The following is a 16,606-nucleotide window of genomic DNA, read 5'->3' on the forward strand; positions in this document are numbered from 1 at the left end:
TAAATGTTGTACAGCACTTTGCGTTACAGTCTTTGTATGAAAAGTACTCTATAAATAAAGTTTGATTGATTGATTGAAAATTTCCTGCATTTTAGTGCAAATAATGGTATATAACTGTGTTTACTGCTAAATTTGCACATTATTTTATGACATAAACAATTTATATTTGCATTCTAAGTTCTGAAAAGGGTTGGTTACACATGTTTATGGTGTCCACAGAATCACACAGGTGAGGTTGTGCTGAAAAAAACACACACCAAGCAAAGCTAGATCAGCAGCTTTTAAAGTGAAATATAAAGGTAAGATCAGAATTAGTCAAAAACAGGGACTGAGGCTCAACATCTGGTTCCTGGTGTGACCAACAGGACAATTCGTCTCCACCAGGAACAAGAGACCGAAATGTCAAATAAAATGCATAAAGTTCCCTCCGGGGATTAATGCAGTCAAGAGACAGAACACACGAAGAGCAGGACGAAACCAGAACAGACCCAGCACAGAACCAGGACGGAACCAGGACAGAATTGGGACTGAACCAGGACAGAACCTGGATGGAACCAGGACAGAACTGGGACAGAACTGGGACTGAACCGGGATGGAACCAGACCCCAGATCAGATTTTATCACCATACAGAGGCACGTATGATGATAGAACCGATGTTCTCTCTGGGTTTTCTTCTAATGATGACACTTCCTAGACACCTGATTGGTCGGTAGGAGGAGCTCTGATTCTCTCATCTTTTACCTGTGCAGGTAGAGTTCAGCATCAGTTACCATGGAGATGTACCTGGAAAGGAGTGAGCCACCAAAAACTCTGAGTTGACCTGAAGTACATCCATCCACCCATCCATCCATTCATCCATCCACCCATCCATCCATTCATCCATCCACCCATCCATCCATTCATCCATCCATCCATCCATCCATGTTCTTCCTCTGATCGGGGTTGGGTCGTGGAGGCAGCAGATGAAGCAGGATATATAGGATCAGGAGATATATAATCCCTCCAGGTAGTTCTGGGTCTACCCCAGGGTCTCTGGAGGATCAGAATCAGATGTCCAAACCACCTCCACTGGTTTCTTTAGAGGTGAAGGATCAGCAGCTCTACTCTGAGCTCCCTCCAGGTGTCTGATCTTCTCCTCCTATCTCTAAGGCTGAGCCCAGACACCCTACAGAGGAAGCTCATTTCAGACGCTTGTATCCATGATCTCATTCTTTGGGTCACTACCTAGAGCTCATGAACGTAGATGGATGGAAAAGTCAGCTGAATACACTACTTTTCAGACAAGCATTTGATTGACTAAATGTCACATTTAGGGCTGGGAATTTAACGTGTTAATTTCAGTTAATTAATTACAACGCAAAGGAGGGTTTAGTCTTCTCGGAGAACTATGGAGTCTCCAGGTGGAACCCCTTCTAGGAACCACCCAGAGACTCCAAGAAGGCCCAATACTGGGAACTGCTCCAGAATCTCATGTTCTGCTTCATGAACTGAGCTGCACTGAAAGTCCTCACAGAGATAGAACTACTAGAAAGTTTTGTCGTCAAACAAGCGAGCCTCTGTTCCTCTGCTGTGTGTGTGTGTGTGTGTGTGTGTGTGTGTGTGTGTGTGTGTGTGTGTGTGTGTGTGTGTGTGTGTGTGTGTGTGCTTCCAGGAAACCAGGATGTGATGTTCTCATTAAGACATTTGCAGAGAACAGGAGGCTGTTATCTGAGAGAAGCTCTTGCGAAACACTCTGTGTGTGTGTGTGTGTGTGTGTGTGTGTGTGTGTGTGTATTAGTGTGTATTATTGTGTGTGTGTGTTACTGAGTGTGTTGCTGTGCTTTTATGTTTTTCAGTTCAGGCTGCAGATGAACAGACGGCGATCAGAGAGAGACTGAAGCAGCAGAATCAGAGACAGGCAGACGGGCAGACAGACGGACATACAGGCAGACGGACATACAGGCAGACGGACATACAGGCAGACGGACATACAGGCAGACGGGCAGACAGACAGACAGGTATCTAACAGGTGAGGCAGGTGGACGGACAGCGGCAGGAAGATGTCGCTGTTTGAGTTCTGGAGGAGGACGGAGGAGCGACTGGAGCAGCTGAGGAGAACCAATCAGCTGAGACTGAGTCCTGCACAGGTGTAAGTCTGACTCACATGATTTACCTGACTAACCCTGGTTCTGGTTCTGGTTCTGGTTCTGGTCCTGGTTCTGCTGTTATTGTTGCTGCTCAGTAAACTTTTCTATTTCAATCGGATCTTCAGCTTCTGTGTGAATAAAAATACTGATTATAATAAAATATAAACATAAATATATAGAATAGTTTTAATGTTTCGGATCAATAGTTTTAATGTTTCGGATCAGTACTTTTATTGTTTCTGATCAATAGTTTTATTGTTTCTGATCAATAGTTTTAATGTTTCTGATAAATACTTTTATTGGTTCTGATCAATAGTTTTAATGTTTCTGATCAATAGTTTTATTGGTTCTGATCAATAGTTTTATTGGTTCTGATCAATAGTTTTAATGTTTCTGATCAATAGTTTTAGTGTTTCTGATCAATACTTTTATTGGTTCTGATCAATAGTTTTATTGGTTCTGATCAATAGTTTTAATGTTTCTGATCAATAGTTTTAATGTTTCTGATAAATACTTTTATTGGTTCTGATCAATAGTTTTAATGTTTCTGATCAATAGTTTTAATGTCTCTGATCAATAGTTTTATTGGTTCTGATCAATAGTTTTATTGGTTCTGATCAATAGTTTTAATGTTTCTGATCAATAGTTTTATTGGTTCTGATCAATAGTTTTAATGTTTCTGATCAATAGTTTTAATGTCTCTGATCAATAGTTTTATTGGTTCTGATCAATAGTTTTATTGGTTCTGATCAATAGTTTTAATGTTTCTGATAAATACTTTTATTAGTTCTGATCAATAGTTTTATTGGTTCTGATCAATAGTTTTATTGGTTCTGATCAATAGTTTTAATGTTTCTGATCAATAGTTTTAGTGTTTCTGATAAATACTTTTATTGGTTCTGATCAATAGTTTTATTGGTTCTGATCAATAGTTTTAATGTTTCTGATCAATAGTTTTAATGTTTCTGATAAATACTTTTATTGGTTCTGATCAATAGTTTTATTGGTTCTGATCAATAGTTTTATTGGTTCTGATCAATAGTTTTAATGTTTCTGATAAATACTTTTATTGTTTCTGATCAATACTTTTATTGTTTCTGATCAATAGTTTTAATGTTTCTGATAAATACTTTTATTGGTTCTGATCAATAGTTTTAATTTTCTGATCAATAGTTTTATTGGCTCTGATCAATAGTTTTCTGATCGGTGAATCCAGATCAGATTTCTGTCTCCAGTGAAACAGGAAGTGGAGGCGTCACTCTGTTCGGGTTCTAGAGAGTTCCAGCTGTAGGAGGAGGGGAGGTTCTGGGAGATAAAGGGTTCCAGCTGCATCTGGACTGACGTCTGCTTTGTTGTTATTAGAGGACTGAGGACATTTAAGGTTCCATGAATTACTTAGAGATCCATCCAGCATGGAGGAACATCTCCTCCAGCTGAGGAGCACAGTGCAGAGGAACCACACAAGTAGAAAACATCTACAGGATGAGGAGAGAACATCAGTTCCAAGAGAATAAAGTGATGAAATATCCTGACTTCAAGTTTATATTCAGTTCATTTTCCTGTCAGACGTTGAGATCCAGCTGGAAGATGAAGATCTGATGTTCTGTTTTCAGTTTGGTTGGGCTGATTTATTCTGGGGAACATTTTCCAGTTTCGTTGTACACTGTACAATGACAATAAAGCACATTCTGTTCTATTCTACATCTTCAGAGGAACACATGTTCTCCTCAGAGATGCATTCCTGAACTTCCTGTTCCAGGCTCTAGTTACAGCTTTCATTCCATCCCACTCTACAGATCTGGAACATAGAACATCCAGAGGGACTTCCTCTTCTGGGAGTTTCACATTTAAACCAGATGTTTCATCAAAAACACTTCTTCAGATTCCAGAACTTCAACTTAAACTACTGGAGATGATTCCTAACAGACTGATCTAAATGAGGAACTGCTGTTTCACAAGAAGAAAGAAAAATAATGTTTTTGAAGGTTTGTTCTAGGAGCAGGTTCTGTTTCTGGTGTAGTTCTTCACAGATCATTACATCTCATCTGCTTCCTGCCTCCGCAGGAACCATGACTGGTGTAGGAACACCAGCAGGAACATGTCTGACTGCTGAGGAGAACTATCAGATCTCTATTCTCTAGCAGGATCTCCTCAGTGTTCTCCCCTCTGTTCTTCATCAAGATCTCCTCAGTGTTCTGTCTGTTCTCCATCAAGATCTCCTCAGTGTTCTGTCTGTTCTCCATCAGGATCTCCTCCGTGTTCTAAACTAACGACCCGCTAACTGACCGAATCAATCTGAGCCTCACCAGTCACTTGGAACTTATAAATTCAAAACCATAAATCCAGGTTATTATTGTTGTCGTCCTCACAGGAGCCGGTTGCTAGGCGACAGAGAGGTTCGGGCGGAGCTCCAGAATGAAGGGATGTTGTCTCTGCTGCCCCCCATTGGTACGGAGGTCTTCAGACGCTTCACTCCAGCCTCTCTGGAGGAGATCAGAGAACGACGTGAAACCGAGGAGAAGAAGCAGCAGAACGATCAGGTACCGATCAATATCAGGATCAATACACTGATCAATACCAGGATCAATACACTGATCAATACACTAATCAATACCAGGATCAATATGCTGATATGTACAATGAACATGGAGAGATATATCAGTTTTGACGTTCTACTATATCTATTTTGTGATTGTTTTATTATTATTACTACGATGTGTTTCCTGGTTTTATTCTAATCGGACCAATCGGTGCTCAGTAACACTCACGCAGCTGTGTTGCCTAGGTAACAGAGACAGCTCCGTCCAATGACATGGCAGCAGGGAAGCTCCTCCCCTTTGTCTACGGGGACCCGCCCCCTGAACTCCTCACAACCCCATTGGAAGATCTGGATCTCTTCTACCAATCACAGAAGGTCTGTCTCTAACCTGTCTGTCTCTGACCTGTCTGTCTCTGACCTGTCTGTCTCTCTGACCTGTCTGTTTCTGACCTGTCTGTCTCTCTGACCTGTCTGTCTCTCTGACCTTTCTGTCTCTGACCTGTCTGTCTCTCTGACCTGTCTGTCTCTCTGACGTGTCTGTTTCTGACCTGTCTGTTTCTGACCTGTCTGTCTCTGACCTGTCTGTTTCTGACCTGTCTGTCTCTCTGACCTGTCTGTTTCTGACCTGTCTGTTTCTGACCTGTCTGTCTCTGACCTGTCTGTTTCTGACCTGTCTGTCTCTCTAACCTGTCTGTCTCTGACCTGTCTGTCTCTGACCTGTCTGTTTCTGACCTGTCTGTTTCTGACCTGTCTGTCTCTCTGACCTGTCTGTCTCTCTGACCTGTCTGTCTCTGACCTGTCTGTCTCTCTGACCTGTCTGTTTCTGACCTGTTTGTCTCTGACCTGTCTGTCTCTGACCTGTCTGTCTCTCTAACCTGTCTGTTTCTGACCTGTCTGTCTCTCTGACCTGTCTGTCTCTCTGACCTGTCTGTTTCTGACCTGTCTCTCTCTGACCTGTCTGTCTCTGACCTGTCTGTCTCTGACCTGTCTGTTTCTGACCTGTCTCTGACCTGTCTGTCTCTGACCTGTCTGTCTCTGACCTGTCTGTCTCTCTGACCTGTCTGTCTCTCTGACCTGTCTCTGACCTCTCTGTCTGTCTCTGACCTGTCTGTCTCTGACCTGTCTGTCTCTGACCTGTCTGTCTCTCTGACCTGTCTGTCTCTCTGACCTGTCTCTGACCTCTCTGTCTGTCTCTGACCTGTCTGTCTCTGACCTGTCTCTGACCTGTCTGTCTCTGACCTGTCTGTCTCTCTGACCTGTCTGTTTCTGTCTGTGGGGACAGGGTAGGAGTGAACAGGGTGGGGACAGGGTGGGAGTGGACAGGGCGGTCGTGGACAGGGTGAGGACAAGGTGGTAGTGGACAGAGTGGGAACAGGATGGGAGTGGACAAGGTGGGGACAGGGTGGGGGTGGACAGGACAGGAAAGGACAGGGTGGGGACAGGGTAGGAGTGGACAGGGTGGGGACAGGGATCAATGACAGGAAAAAGGCGGTTTTTGTGGTAAAGTTTAGGAGGAAGAACCAGCAGCAGATGGACGGGGCTGTTTCTGGACATTTGACTATATTTTGCATCAGGAGGCTGTAAGTCCTTAAAATGAATCTGAACCGTTACTCTGATCTGAGCCAGAGGTCTGAACCATCATCAGTTTGACTAAACTGACCCATGGCCGGCCACACCACGCTGAAGGAAGATGTTATTATGGAGGGAGGGTGGGATGGGTCTTTTTGTTTTTAATGTTTTTAAATGTTGTACAGCACTTTGCGTTACAGTCTTTGTATGAAAAGTACTCTATAAATAAAGTTTGATTGATTGATTGAAAATTTCCTGCATTTTAGTGCAAATAATGGTATATAACTGTGTTTACTGCTAAATTTGCACATTATTTTATGACATAAACAATTTATATTTGCATTCTAAGTTCTGAAAAGGGTTGGTTACACATGTTTATGGTGTCCACAGAATCACACAGGTGAGGTTGTGCTGAAAAAAACACACACCAAGCAAAGCTAGATCAGCAGCTTTTAAAGTGAAATATAAAGGTAAGATCAGAATTAGTCAAAAACAGGGACTGAGGCTCAACATCTGGTTGACCTGTCTGTCTCTCTGACCTGTCTGTCTCTCTGACCTGTCTGTCTCTGACCTGTCTGTCTCTGACCTGTCTGTCTCTCTGACCTGTCTGTCTCTGACCTGTCTGTCTCTGACCTGTCTGTCTCTCTAACCTGTCTGTCTCTCTGACCTGTCTGTTTCTGACCTGTCTGTCTCTGACCTGTCTGTCTCTCTGACCTGTCTGTCTCTGACCTGTCTGTCTCTGACCTGTCTGTCTCTCTAACCTGTCTGTCTCTCTGACCTGTCTGTTTCTGACCTGTCTGTCTCTGACCTGTCTGTCTCTCTGACCTGTCTGTCTCTCTGACCTGTCTGTCTCTCTAACCTGTCTGTCTCTCTGACCTGTCTGTCTCTGACCTGTCTGTCTCTGACCTGTCTGTCTCTCTGACCTGTCTGTTTCTGACCTGTTTGTCTCTGACCTGTCTGTCTCTCTGACCTGTCTGTCTCTCTGACCTGTCTGTTTCTGACCTGTCTGTCTCTCTGACCTGTCTGTCTCTCTGACCTGTCTGTTTCTGACCTGTCTCTGACCTGTCTGTCTCTCTGACCTTTCTGTCTCTGACCTGTCTGTCTCTGACCTGTCTGTCTCTCTGACCTGTCTGTCTCTCTGACCTGTCTCTGACCTGTCTGTCTCTGACCTGTCTGTCTCTGACCTGTCTCTGACCTGTCTGTCTCTGACCTGTCTGTCTCTGACCTGTCTGTCTCTCTGACCTGTCTGTCTCTCTGACCTGTCTGTCTCTGACCTGTTTGTCTCTCTAACCTGTCTGTTTCTGACCTGTCTGTCTCTCTGACCTGTCTGTCTCTGACCTGTCTGTCTCTGACCTGTCTCTCTGACCTGTCTCTGACCCGTCTGTCTCTGACCTGTCTGTTTCTGACCTGTCTGTCTCCGACCTGTCTGTCTCTCTGACCTGTCTGTTTCTGACCTGTCTCTCTCTGACCTGTCTGTCTCTCTGACCTGTCTGTCTCTCTGACCTGTCTGTTTCTGACCTGTCTCTCTCTGACCTGTCTGTCTCTCTGACCTGTCTGTCTCTCCGACCTGTCTGTCTCTCTGACCTGTCTGTTTCTGACCTGTCTCTCTCTGACCTGTCTGTCTCTGACCTGTCTGTCTCTGACCTGTCTCTGACCTGTCTGTCTCTGACCTGTCTCTGACCTGTCTGTCTCTCTGACCTGTCTGTCTCTCTGACCTGTCTGTCTCTGACCTGTCTGTCTCTGACCTGTCTGTCTCTCTAACCTGTCTGTTTCTGACCTGTCTGTCTCTCTGACCTGTCTGTCTCTCTGACCTGTCTCTCTCTGACCTGTCTGTCTCTGACCTGTCTGTCTCTGACCTGTCTGTTTCTGACCTGTCTCTGACCTGTCTGTCTCTCTGACCTGTCTGTTTCTGACCTGTTTGTCTCTGACCTGTCTGTCTCTCTGACCTGTCTGTCTCTCTGACCTGTCTGTTTCTGACCTGTCTGTCTCTCTGACCTGTCTGTCTCTCTGACCTGTCTGTCTCTGACCTGTCTGTCTCTCTAACCTGTCTGTCTCTCTGACCTTTCTGTCTCTGACCTGTCTGTCTCTGACCTGTCTGTCTCTCTGACCTGTCTGTCTCTCTGACCTGTCTCTGACCTGTCTGTCTCTGACCTGTCTGTCTCTGACCTGTCTCTGACCTGTCTGTCTCTGACCTGTCTGTCTCTGACCTGTCTGTCTCTCTGACCTGTCTGTCTCTCTGACCTGTCTGTCTCTGACCTGTTTGTCTCTCTAACCTGTCTGTTTCTGACCTGTCTGTCTCTCTGACCTGTCTGTCTCTGACCTGTCTGTCTCTGACCTGTCTCTCTGACCTGTCTCTGACCTCTCTGTCTGTCTCTGACCTGTCTGTCTCTGACCTGTCTCTGACCCGTCTGTCTCTGACCTGTCTCTGACCTGTCTGTCTCTCTGACCTGTCTGTCTCTCTGACCTGTCTGTCTCTGACCTGTCTGTCTCTGACCTGTCTGTCTCTCCGACCTGTCTGTCTCTCTGACCTGTCTGTTTCTGACCTGTCTCTCTCTGACCTGTCTGTCTCTGACCTGTCTGTCTCTGACCTGTCTCTGACCTGTCTGTCTCTGACCTGTCTCTGACCTGTCTGTCTCTCTGACCTGTCTGTCTCTCTGACCTGTCTGTCTCTGACCTGTCTGTCTCTGACCTGTCTGTCTCTCTAACCTGTCTGTTTCTGACCTGTCTGTCTCTCTGACCTGTCTGTCTCTCTGACCTGTCTCTCTCTGACCTGTCTGTCTCTGACCTGTCTGTCTCTGACCTGTCTGTTTCTGACCTGTCTCTGACCTGTCTGTCTCTCTGACCTGTCTGTTTCTGACCTGTCTCTCTGACCTGTCTCTGACCTCTCTGTCTGTCTCTGACCTGTCTGTCTCTGACCTGTCTGTCTCTGACCTGTCTCTGACCCGTCTGTCTCTGACCTGTCTGTTTCTGACCTGTCTGTCTCCGACCTGTCTGTCTCTCTGACCTGTCTGTTTCTGACCTGTCTCTCTCTGACCTGTCTGTCTCTCTGACCTGTCTGTCTCTCTGACCTGTCTGTTTCTGACCTGTCTCTCTCTGACCTGTCTGTCTCTCTGACCTGTCTGTCTCTCCGACCTGTCTGTCTCTCTGACCTGTCTGTTTCTGACCTGTCTCTCTCTGACCTGTCTGTCTCTGACCTGTCTGTCTCTGACCTGTCTCTGACCTGTCTGTCTCTGACCTGTCTCTGACCTGTCTGTCTCTCTAACCTGTCTGTTTCTGACCTGTCTGTCTCTCTGACCTGTCTGTCTCTCTGACCTGTCTGTCTCTGACCTGTCTGTCTCTGACCTGTCTGTCTCTCTGACCTGTCTGTCTCTCTGACCTGTCTGTCTCTGACCTGTTTGTCTCTCTAACCTGTCTGTTTCTGACCTGTCTGTCTCTCTGACCTGTCTGTCTCTGACCTGTCTGTCTCTGACCTGTCTGTCTCTCTAACCTGTCTGTCTCCGACCTGTCTGTCTCTCTGACCTGTCTGTTTCTGACCTGTCTCTCTCTGACCTGTCTGTCTCTCTGACCTGTCTGTCTCTCTGACCTGTCTGTTTCTGACCTGTCTCTCTCTGACCTGTCTGTCTCTCTGACCTGTCTGTCTCTCCGACCTGTCTGTTTCTGACCTGTCTCTCTCTGACCTGTCTGTCTCTGACCTGTCTGTCTCTGACCTGTCTCTGACCTGTCTGTCTCTGACCTGTCTCTGACCTGTCTGTCTCTCTGACCTGTCTGTCTCTCTGACCTGTCTGTCTCTGACCTGTCTGTCTCTCTGACCTGTCTCTGACCTGTCTGTCTCTGACCTGTCTGTCTCTCTGACCTGTCTCTGACCTCTCTGTCTGTCTCTGACCTGTCTGTCTCTGACCCGTCTGTCTCTGACCTGTCTGTCTCTGACCTGTCTCTCTCTGACCTGTCTGTCTCTGACCTGTCTGTCTCTGACCTGTCTGTCTCTCTGACCTGTCTCTGACCTGTCTGTCTCTGACCTGTCTGTCTCTGACCTGTCTGTCTCTGACCTGTCTCTGACCCGTCTGTCTCTGACCTGTCTGTCTCTGACCTGTCTGTCTCTCTGACCTGTCTCTGACCTGTCTGTCTCTGACCTGTCTGTCTCTCTGACCTGTCTGTCTCTCTGACCTGTCTCTGACCTCTCTGTCTGTCTCTGACCTGTCTGTCTCTGACCTGTCTGTCTCTGACCTGTCTCTGACCCGTCTGTCTCTGACCTGTCTGTCTCTGACCTGTCTGTCTCTCTGACCTGTCTGTCTCTGACCTGTCTGTCTCTGACCTGTCTGTCTGACCTGTCTCTGACCTGTCTGTCTCTGACCTGTCTGTCTCTCTGACCTGTCTGTCTCTCTGACCTGTCTCTGACCTGTCTGTCTCTCTGACCTGTCTGTCTCTCTGACCTGTCTCTGACCTGTCTCTGACCTGTCTGTCTCTGACCTGTCTGTCTCTCTGACCTGTCTGTCTCTGACCTGTCTGTCTCTGACCTGTCTGTCTCTCTGACCTGTCTGTCTCTCTGACCTGTCTCTGACCTGTCTCTGACCTGTCTGTCTCTGACCTGTCTGTCTCTCTGACCTGTCTGTCTCTGACCTGTCTGTCTCTGACCTGTCTGTCTCTCTGACCTGTCTGTCTCTCTGACCTGTCTCTGACCTGTCTCTGACCTGTCTGTCTCTGACCTCTCTGTCTGTCTCTGACCTGTCTGTCTCTGACCTGTCTGTCTCTCTGACCTGTCTGTCTCTGACCTGTCTGTCTCTCTGACCTGTCTGTTTCTGACCTGTCTCTCTCTGACCTGTCTGTCTCTGACCTGTCTGTCTCTGACCTGTCTCTGACCTGTCTGTCTCTGACCTGTCTGTCTCTGACCTGTCTCTGACCTGTCTGTCTCTCTGACCTGTCTGTTTCTGACCTGTCTGTTTCTGTCTGTGGGGACAGGGTAGGAGTGAACAGGGTGGGGACAGGGTAGGAGTGAACAGGGTGGGGACAGGGTGGGAGTGGACAGGGCGGTCGTGGACAGGGTGAGGACAAGGTGGTAGTGGACAGAGTGGGAACAGGATGGGAGTGGACAAGGTGGGGACAGGGTGGGGGTGGACAGGACAGGAAAGGACAGGGTGGGGACAGGGTAGGAGTGGACAGGGTGGGGACAGGGATCAATGACAGGAAAAAGGCGGTTTTTGTGGTAAAGTTTAGGAGGAAGAACCAGCAGCAGATGGACGGGGCTGTTTCTGGACATTTGACTATATTTTGCATCAGGAGGCTGTAAGTCCTTAAAAATGAATCTGAACCGTTACTCTGATCTGAGCCAGAGGTCTGAACCATCATCAGTTTGACTAAACTGACCCATGGCCGGCCACACCACGCTGAAGGAAGATGTTATTATGGAGGGAGGGTGGGATGGGTCTTTTTGTTTTAATGTTTTTAAATGTTGTACAGCACTTTGCGTTACAGTCTTTGTATGAAAAGTACTCTATAAATAAAGTTTGATTGATTGATTGAAAATTTCCTGCATTTTAGTGCAAATAATGGTATATAACTGTGTTTACTGCTAAATTTGCACATTATTTTATGACATAAACAATTTATATTTGCATTCTAAGTTCTGAAAAGGGTTGGTTACACATGTTTATGGTGTCCACAGAATCACACAGGTGAGGTTGTGCTGAAAAAAAACACACACCAAGCAAAGCTAGATCAGCAGCTTTTAAAGTGAAATATAAAGGTAAGATCAGAATTAGTCAAAAACAGGGACTGAGGCTCAACATCTGGTTGACCTGTCTGTCTCTCTGACCTGTCTGTCTCTCTGACCTGTCTGTCTCTGACCTGTCTGTCTCTGACCTGTCTGTCCTCTGACCTGTCTGTCTCTGACCTGTCTGTCTCTGACCTGTCTGTCTCTCTAACCTGTCTGTCTCTCTGACCTGTCTGTTTCTGACCTGTCTGTCTCTGACCTGTCTGTCTCTCTGACCTGTCTGTCTCTGACCTGTCTGTCTCTGACCTGTCTGTCTCTCTAACCTGTCTGTCTCTCTGACCTGTCTGTTTCTGACCTGTCTGTCTCTGACCTGTCTGTCTCTCTGACCTGTCTGTCTCTCTGACCTGTCTGTCTCTCTAACCTGTCTGTCTCTCTGACCTGTCTGTCTCTGACCTGTCTGTCTCTGACCTGTCTGTCTCTCTGACCTGTCTGTTTCTGACCTGTTTGTCTCTGACCTGTCTGTCTCTGACCTGTCTGTCTCTGACCTGTCTGTCTCTCTGACCTGTCTGTCTCTGACCTGTCTGTCTCTGACCTGTCTGTCTCTCTAACCTGTCTGTCTCTCTGACCTGTCTGTTTCTGACCTGTCTGTCTCTGACCTGTCTGTCTCTGACCTGTCTGTCTCTCTAACCTGTCTGTTTCTGACCTGTCTGTCTCTCTGACCTGTCTGTCTCTCTGACCTGTCTGTTTCTGACCTGTCTCTGACCTGTCTGTCTCTCTGACCTGTCTGTCTCTGACCTGTCTGTCTCTGACCTGTCTGTCTCTCTGACCTGTCTGTCTCTCTGACCTGTCTCTGACCTGTCTGTCTCTGACCTGTCTGTCTCTGACCTGTCTCTGACCTGTCTGTCTCTGACCTGTCTGTCTCTGACCTGTCTGTCTCTCTGACCTGTCTGTCTCTCTGACCTGTCTGTCTCTGACCTGTTTGTCTCTCTAACCTGTCTGTTTCTGACCTGTCTGTCTCTCTGACCTGTCTGTCTCTGACCTGTCTGTCTCTGACCTGTCTGTCTCTCTAACCTGTCTGTTTCTGACCTGTCTGTCTCTCTGACCTGTCTGTCTCTCTGACCTGTCTGTTTCTGACCTGTCTCTCTCTGACCTGTCTGTCTCTGACCTGTCTGTCTCTGACCTGTCTGTTTCTGACCTGTCTCTGACCTGTCTGTCTCTCTGACCTGTCTGTCTCTGACCTGTCTGTTTCTGACCTGTCTGTCTCCGACCTGTCTGTCTCTCTGACCTGTCTGTTTCTGACCTGTCTCTCTCTGACCTGTCTGTCTCTCTGACCTGTCTGTCTCTCTGACCTGTCTGTTTCTGACCTGTCTCTCTCTGACCTGTCTGTCTCTCTGACCTGTCTGTCTCTCCGACCTGTCTGTCTCTCTGACCTGTCTGTTTCTGACCTGTCTCTCTCTGACCTGTCTGTCTCTGACCTGTCTGTCTCTGACCTGTCTCTGACCTGTCTGTCTCTGACCTGTCTCTGACCTGTCTGTCTCTCTGACCTGTCTGTCTCTCTGACCTGTCTGTTTCTGACCTGTCTCTCTCTGACCTGTCTGTCTCTGACCTGTCTGTCTCTGACCTGTCTGTCTCTCTGACCTGTCTCTGACCTGTCTGTCTCTGACCTGTCTGTCTCTCTGACCTGTCTCTGACCTCTCTGTCTGTCTCTGACCTGTCTGTCTCTGACCTGTCTGTCTCTGACCTGTCTGTCTCTGACCTGTCTCTCTCTGACCTGTCTGTCTCTGACCTGTCTGTCTCTGACCTGTCTGTCTCTCTGACCTGTCTCTGACCTGTCTGTCTCTGACCTGTCTGTCTCTGACCTGTCTGTCTCTCTGACCTGTCTGTCTCTCTGACCTGTCTCTGACCTGTCTGTCTCTGACCTGTCTGTCTCTGACCTGTCTGTCTCTCTGACCTGTCTCTGACCTCTCTGTCTGTCTCTGACCTGTCTGTCTCTGACCTGTCTGTCTCTGACCTGTCTCTGACCCGTCTGTCTCTGACCTGTCTGTCTCTGACCTGTCTCTGACCTGTCTGTCTCTCTGACCTGTCTGTCTCTCTGACCTGTCTGTTTCTGACCTGTCTCTCTCTGACCTGTCTGTCTCTGACCTGTCTCTGACCCGTCTGTCTCTGACCTGTCTGTCTCTGACCTGTCTGTCTCTCTGACCTGTCTGTCTCTGACCTGTCTGTCTCTGACCTGTCTCTGACCTGTCTCTGACCTGTCTGTCTCTGACCTGTCTGTCTCTCTGACCTGTCTGTCTCTCTGACCTGTCTCTGACCTGTCTGTCTCTCTGACCTGTCTGTCTCTCTGACCTGTCTCTGACCTCTCTGTCTGTCTCTGACCTGTCTGTCTCTGACCTGTCTGTCTCTCTGACCTGTCTGTCTCTGACCTGTCTGTCTCTGACCGGTCTGTCTCTGACCTGTCTCTGACCTGTCTGTCTCTGACCTGTCTGTCTCTCTGACCTGTCTGTCTCTCTGACCTGTCTCTGACCTGTCTCTGACCTGTCTGTCTCTGACCTCTCTGTCTGTCTCTGACCTGTCTGTCTCTGACCTGTCTGTCTCTCTGACCTGTCTGTCTCTGACCTGTCTGTCTCTCTGACCTGTCTGTTTCTGACCTGTCTCTCTCTGACCTGTCTGTCTCTGACCTGTCTGTCTCTGACCTGTCTCTGACCTGTCTGTCTCTGACCTGTCTCTGACCTGTCTGTCTCTCTGACCTGTCTGTCTCTCTGACCTGTCTGTTTCTGACCTGTCTCTCTCTGACCTGTCTGTCTCTGACCTGTCTGTCTCTCTGACCTGTCTCTGACCTGTCTGTCTCTGACCTGTCTGTCTCTCTGACCTGTCTCTGACCTCTCTGTCTGTCTCTGACCTGTCTGTCTCTGACCTGTCTGTCTCTGACCTGTCTCTGACCCGTCTGTCTCTGACCTGTCTGTCTCTGACCTGTCTCTCTCTGACCTGTCTGTCTCTGACCTGTCTGTCTCTGACCTGTCTGTCTCTCTGACCTGTCTCTGACCTGTCTGTCTCTGACCTGTCTGTCTCTGACCTGTCTGTCTCTCTGACCTGTCTCTGACCTCTCTGTCTGTCTCTGACCTGTCTGTCTCTGACCCGTCTGTCTCTGACCTGTCTGTCTCTGACCTGTCTCTGACCTGTCTGTCTCTCTGACCTGTCTGTCTCTCTGACCTGTCTGTTTCTGACCTGTCTCTCTCTGACCTGTCTGTCTCTGACCTGTCTGTCTCTCTGACCTGTCTCTGACCTGTCTGTCTCTGACCTGTCTGTCTCTGACCTGTCTGTCTATCTGACCTGTCTCTGACCTCTCTGTCTGTCTCTGACCTGTCTGTCTCTGACCTGTCTGTCTCTGACCTGTCTCTGACCCGTCTGTCTCTGACCTGTCTGTCTCTGACCTGTCTGTCTCTCTGACCTGTCTCTGACCTGTCTGTCTCTGACCTGTCTGTCTCTCTGACCTGTCTGTCTCTCTGACCTGTCTCTGACCTCTCTGTCTGTCTCTGACCTGTCTGTCTCTGACCTGTCTGTCTCTGACCTGTCTCTGACCCGTCTGTCCTCTGACCTGTCTGTCTCTGACCTGTCTGTCTCTCTGACCTGTCTGTCTCTGACCTGTCTGTCTCTGACCTGTCTGTCTCTGACCTGTCTCTGACCTGTCTCTGACCTGTCTGTCTCTGACCTGTCTGTCTCTCTGACCTGTCTGTCTCTCTGACCTGTCTCTGACCTGTCTGTCTCTCTGACCTGTCTGTCTCTCTGACCTGTCTCTGACCTCTCTGTCTGTCTCTGACCTGTCTGTCTCTGACCTGTCTGTCTCTCTGACCTGTCTGTCTCTCTGACCTGTCTCTGACCTGTCTCTGACCTGTCTGTCTCTGACCTGTCTGTCTCTCTGACCTGTCTGTCTCTCTGACCTGTCTGTCTCTCTGACCTGTCTCTGACCTGTCTGTCTCTCTGACCTGTCTGTCTCTCTGACCTGTCTGTCTCTCTGACCTGTCTGTCTCTGACCTGTCTGTCTCTCTGACCTGTCTCTCTCTGACCTGTCTCTGACCTGTCTCTGACCTGTCTGTCTCTGACCTCTCTGTCTGTCTCTGACCTGTCTCTGACCTGTCTGTCTCTCTGACCTGTCTGTCTCTCTGACCTGTCTGTTTCTGACCTGTCTCTCTCTGACCTGTCTGTCTCTCTGACCTGTCTCTGACCTCTCTGTCTGTCTCTGACCTGTCTGTCTCTCTGACCTGTCTCTGACCTGTCTCTGACCTGTCTGTCTCTGACCTGTCTGTCTCTCTGACCTGTCTGTCTCTGACCTGTCTGTCTCTGACCTGTCTGTCTCTCTGACCTGTCTGTCTCTCTGACCTGTCTCTGACCTGTCTCTGACCTGTCTGTCTCTGACCTCTCTGTCTGTCTCTGACCTGTCTGTCTCTGACCTGTCTGTCTCTCTGACCTGTCTGTCTCTGACCTGTCTGTCTCTCTGACCTGTCTGTTTCTGACCTGTCTCTCTCTGACCTGTCTGTCTCTGACCTGTCTGTCTCTGACCTGTCTCTGACCTGTCTGTCTCTGACCTGTATGTCTCTGACCTGTCTCTGACCTGTCTGTCTCTGACCTGTCTGTCTCTCTGACCCTGTCTGTCTCTCTGACCTGTC

At 48.2% G+C, this 16,606-nt stretch overlaps 1 protein-coding gene across 1 annotated transcript in view; it reads left to right on the forward strand.

The window, feature by feature from the left end:
* Positions 1 to 1,692: 1,692 nt before the first annotated feature.
* Positions 1,693 to 16,606, forward strand: part of LOC127535135 (sodium channel protein type 4 subunit alpha B-like) — a 60,693-nt gene continuing 45,779 nt past the window's right edge. The window contains exons 1-3 of the mRNA XM_051952197.1: positions 1,693 to 2,129; positions 4,499 to 4,667; positions 4,913 to 5,041. Of these exons, the coding sequence (XP_051808157.1) occupies positions 2,041 to 2,129; positions 4,499 to 4,667; positions 4,913 to 5,041 (387 nt within the window). The 5' untranslated portion in view covers positions 1,693 to 2,040. The remainder of the gene's footprint in view (positions 2,130 to 4,498; positions 4,668 to 4,912; positions 5,042 to 16,606) is intronic.

Source organism: Acanthochromis polyacanthus, chromosome 8 (assembly GCF_021347895.1).
Source record: "Acanthochromis polyacanthus isolate Apoly-LR-REF ecotype Palm Island chromosome 8, KAUST_Apoly_ChrSc, whole genome shotgun sequence".
Classification (NCBI taxonomy): domain Eukaryota; kingdom Metazoa; phylum Chordata; class Actinopteri; family Pomacentridae; genus Acanthochromis; species Acanthochromis polyacanthus.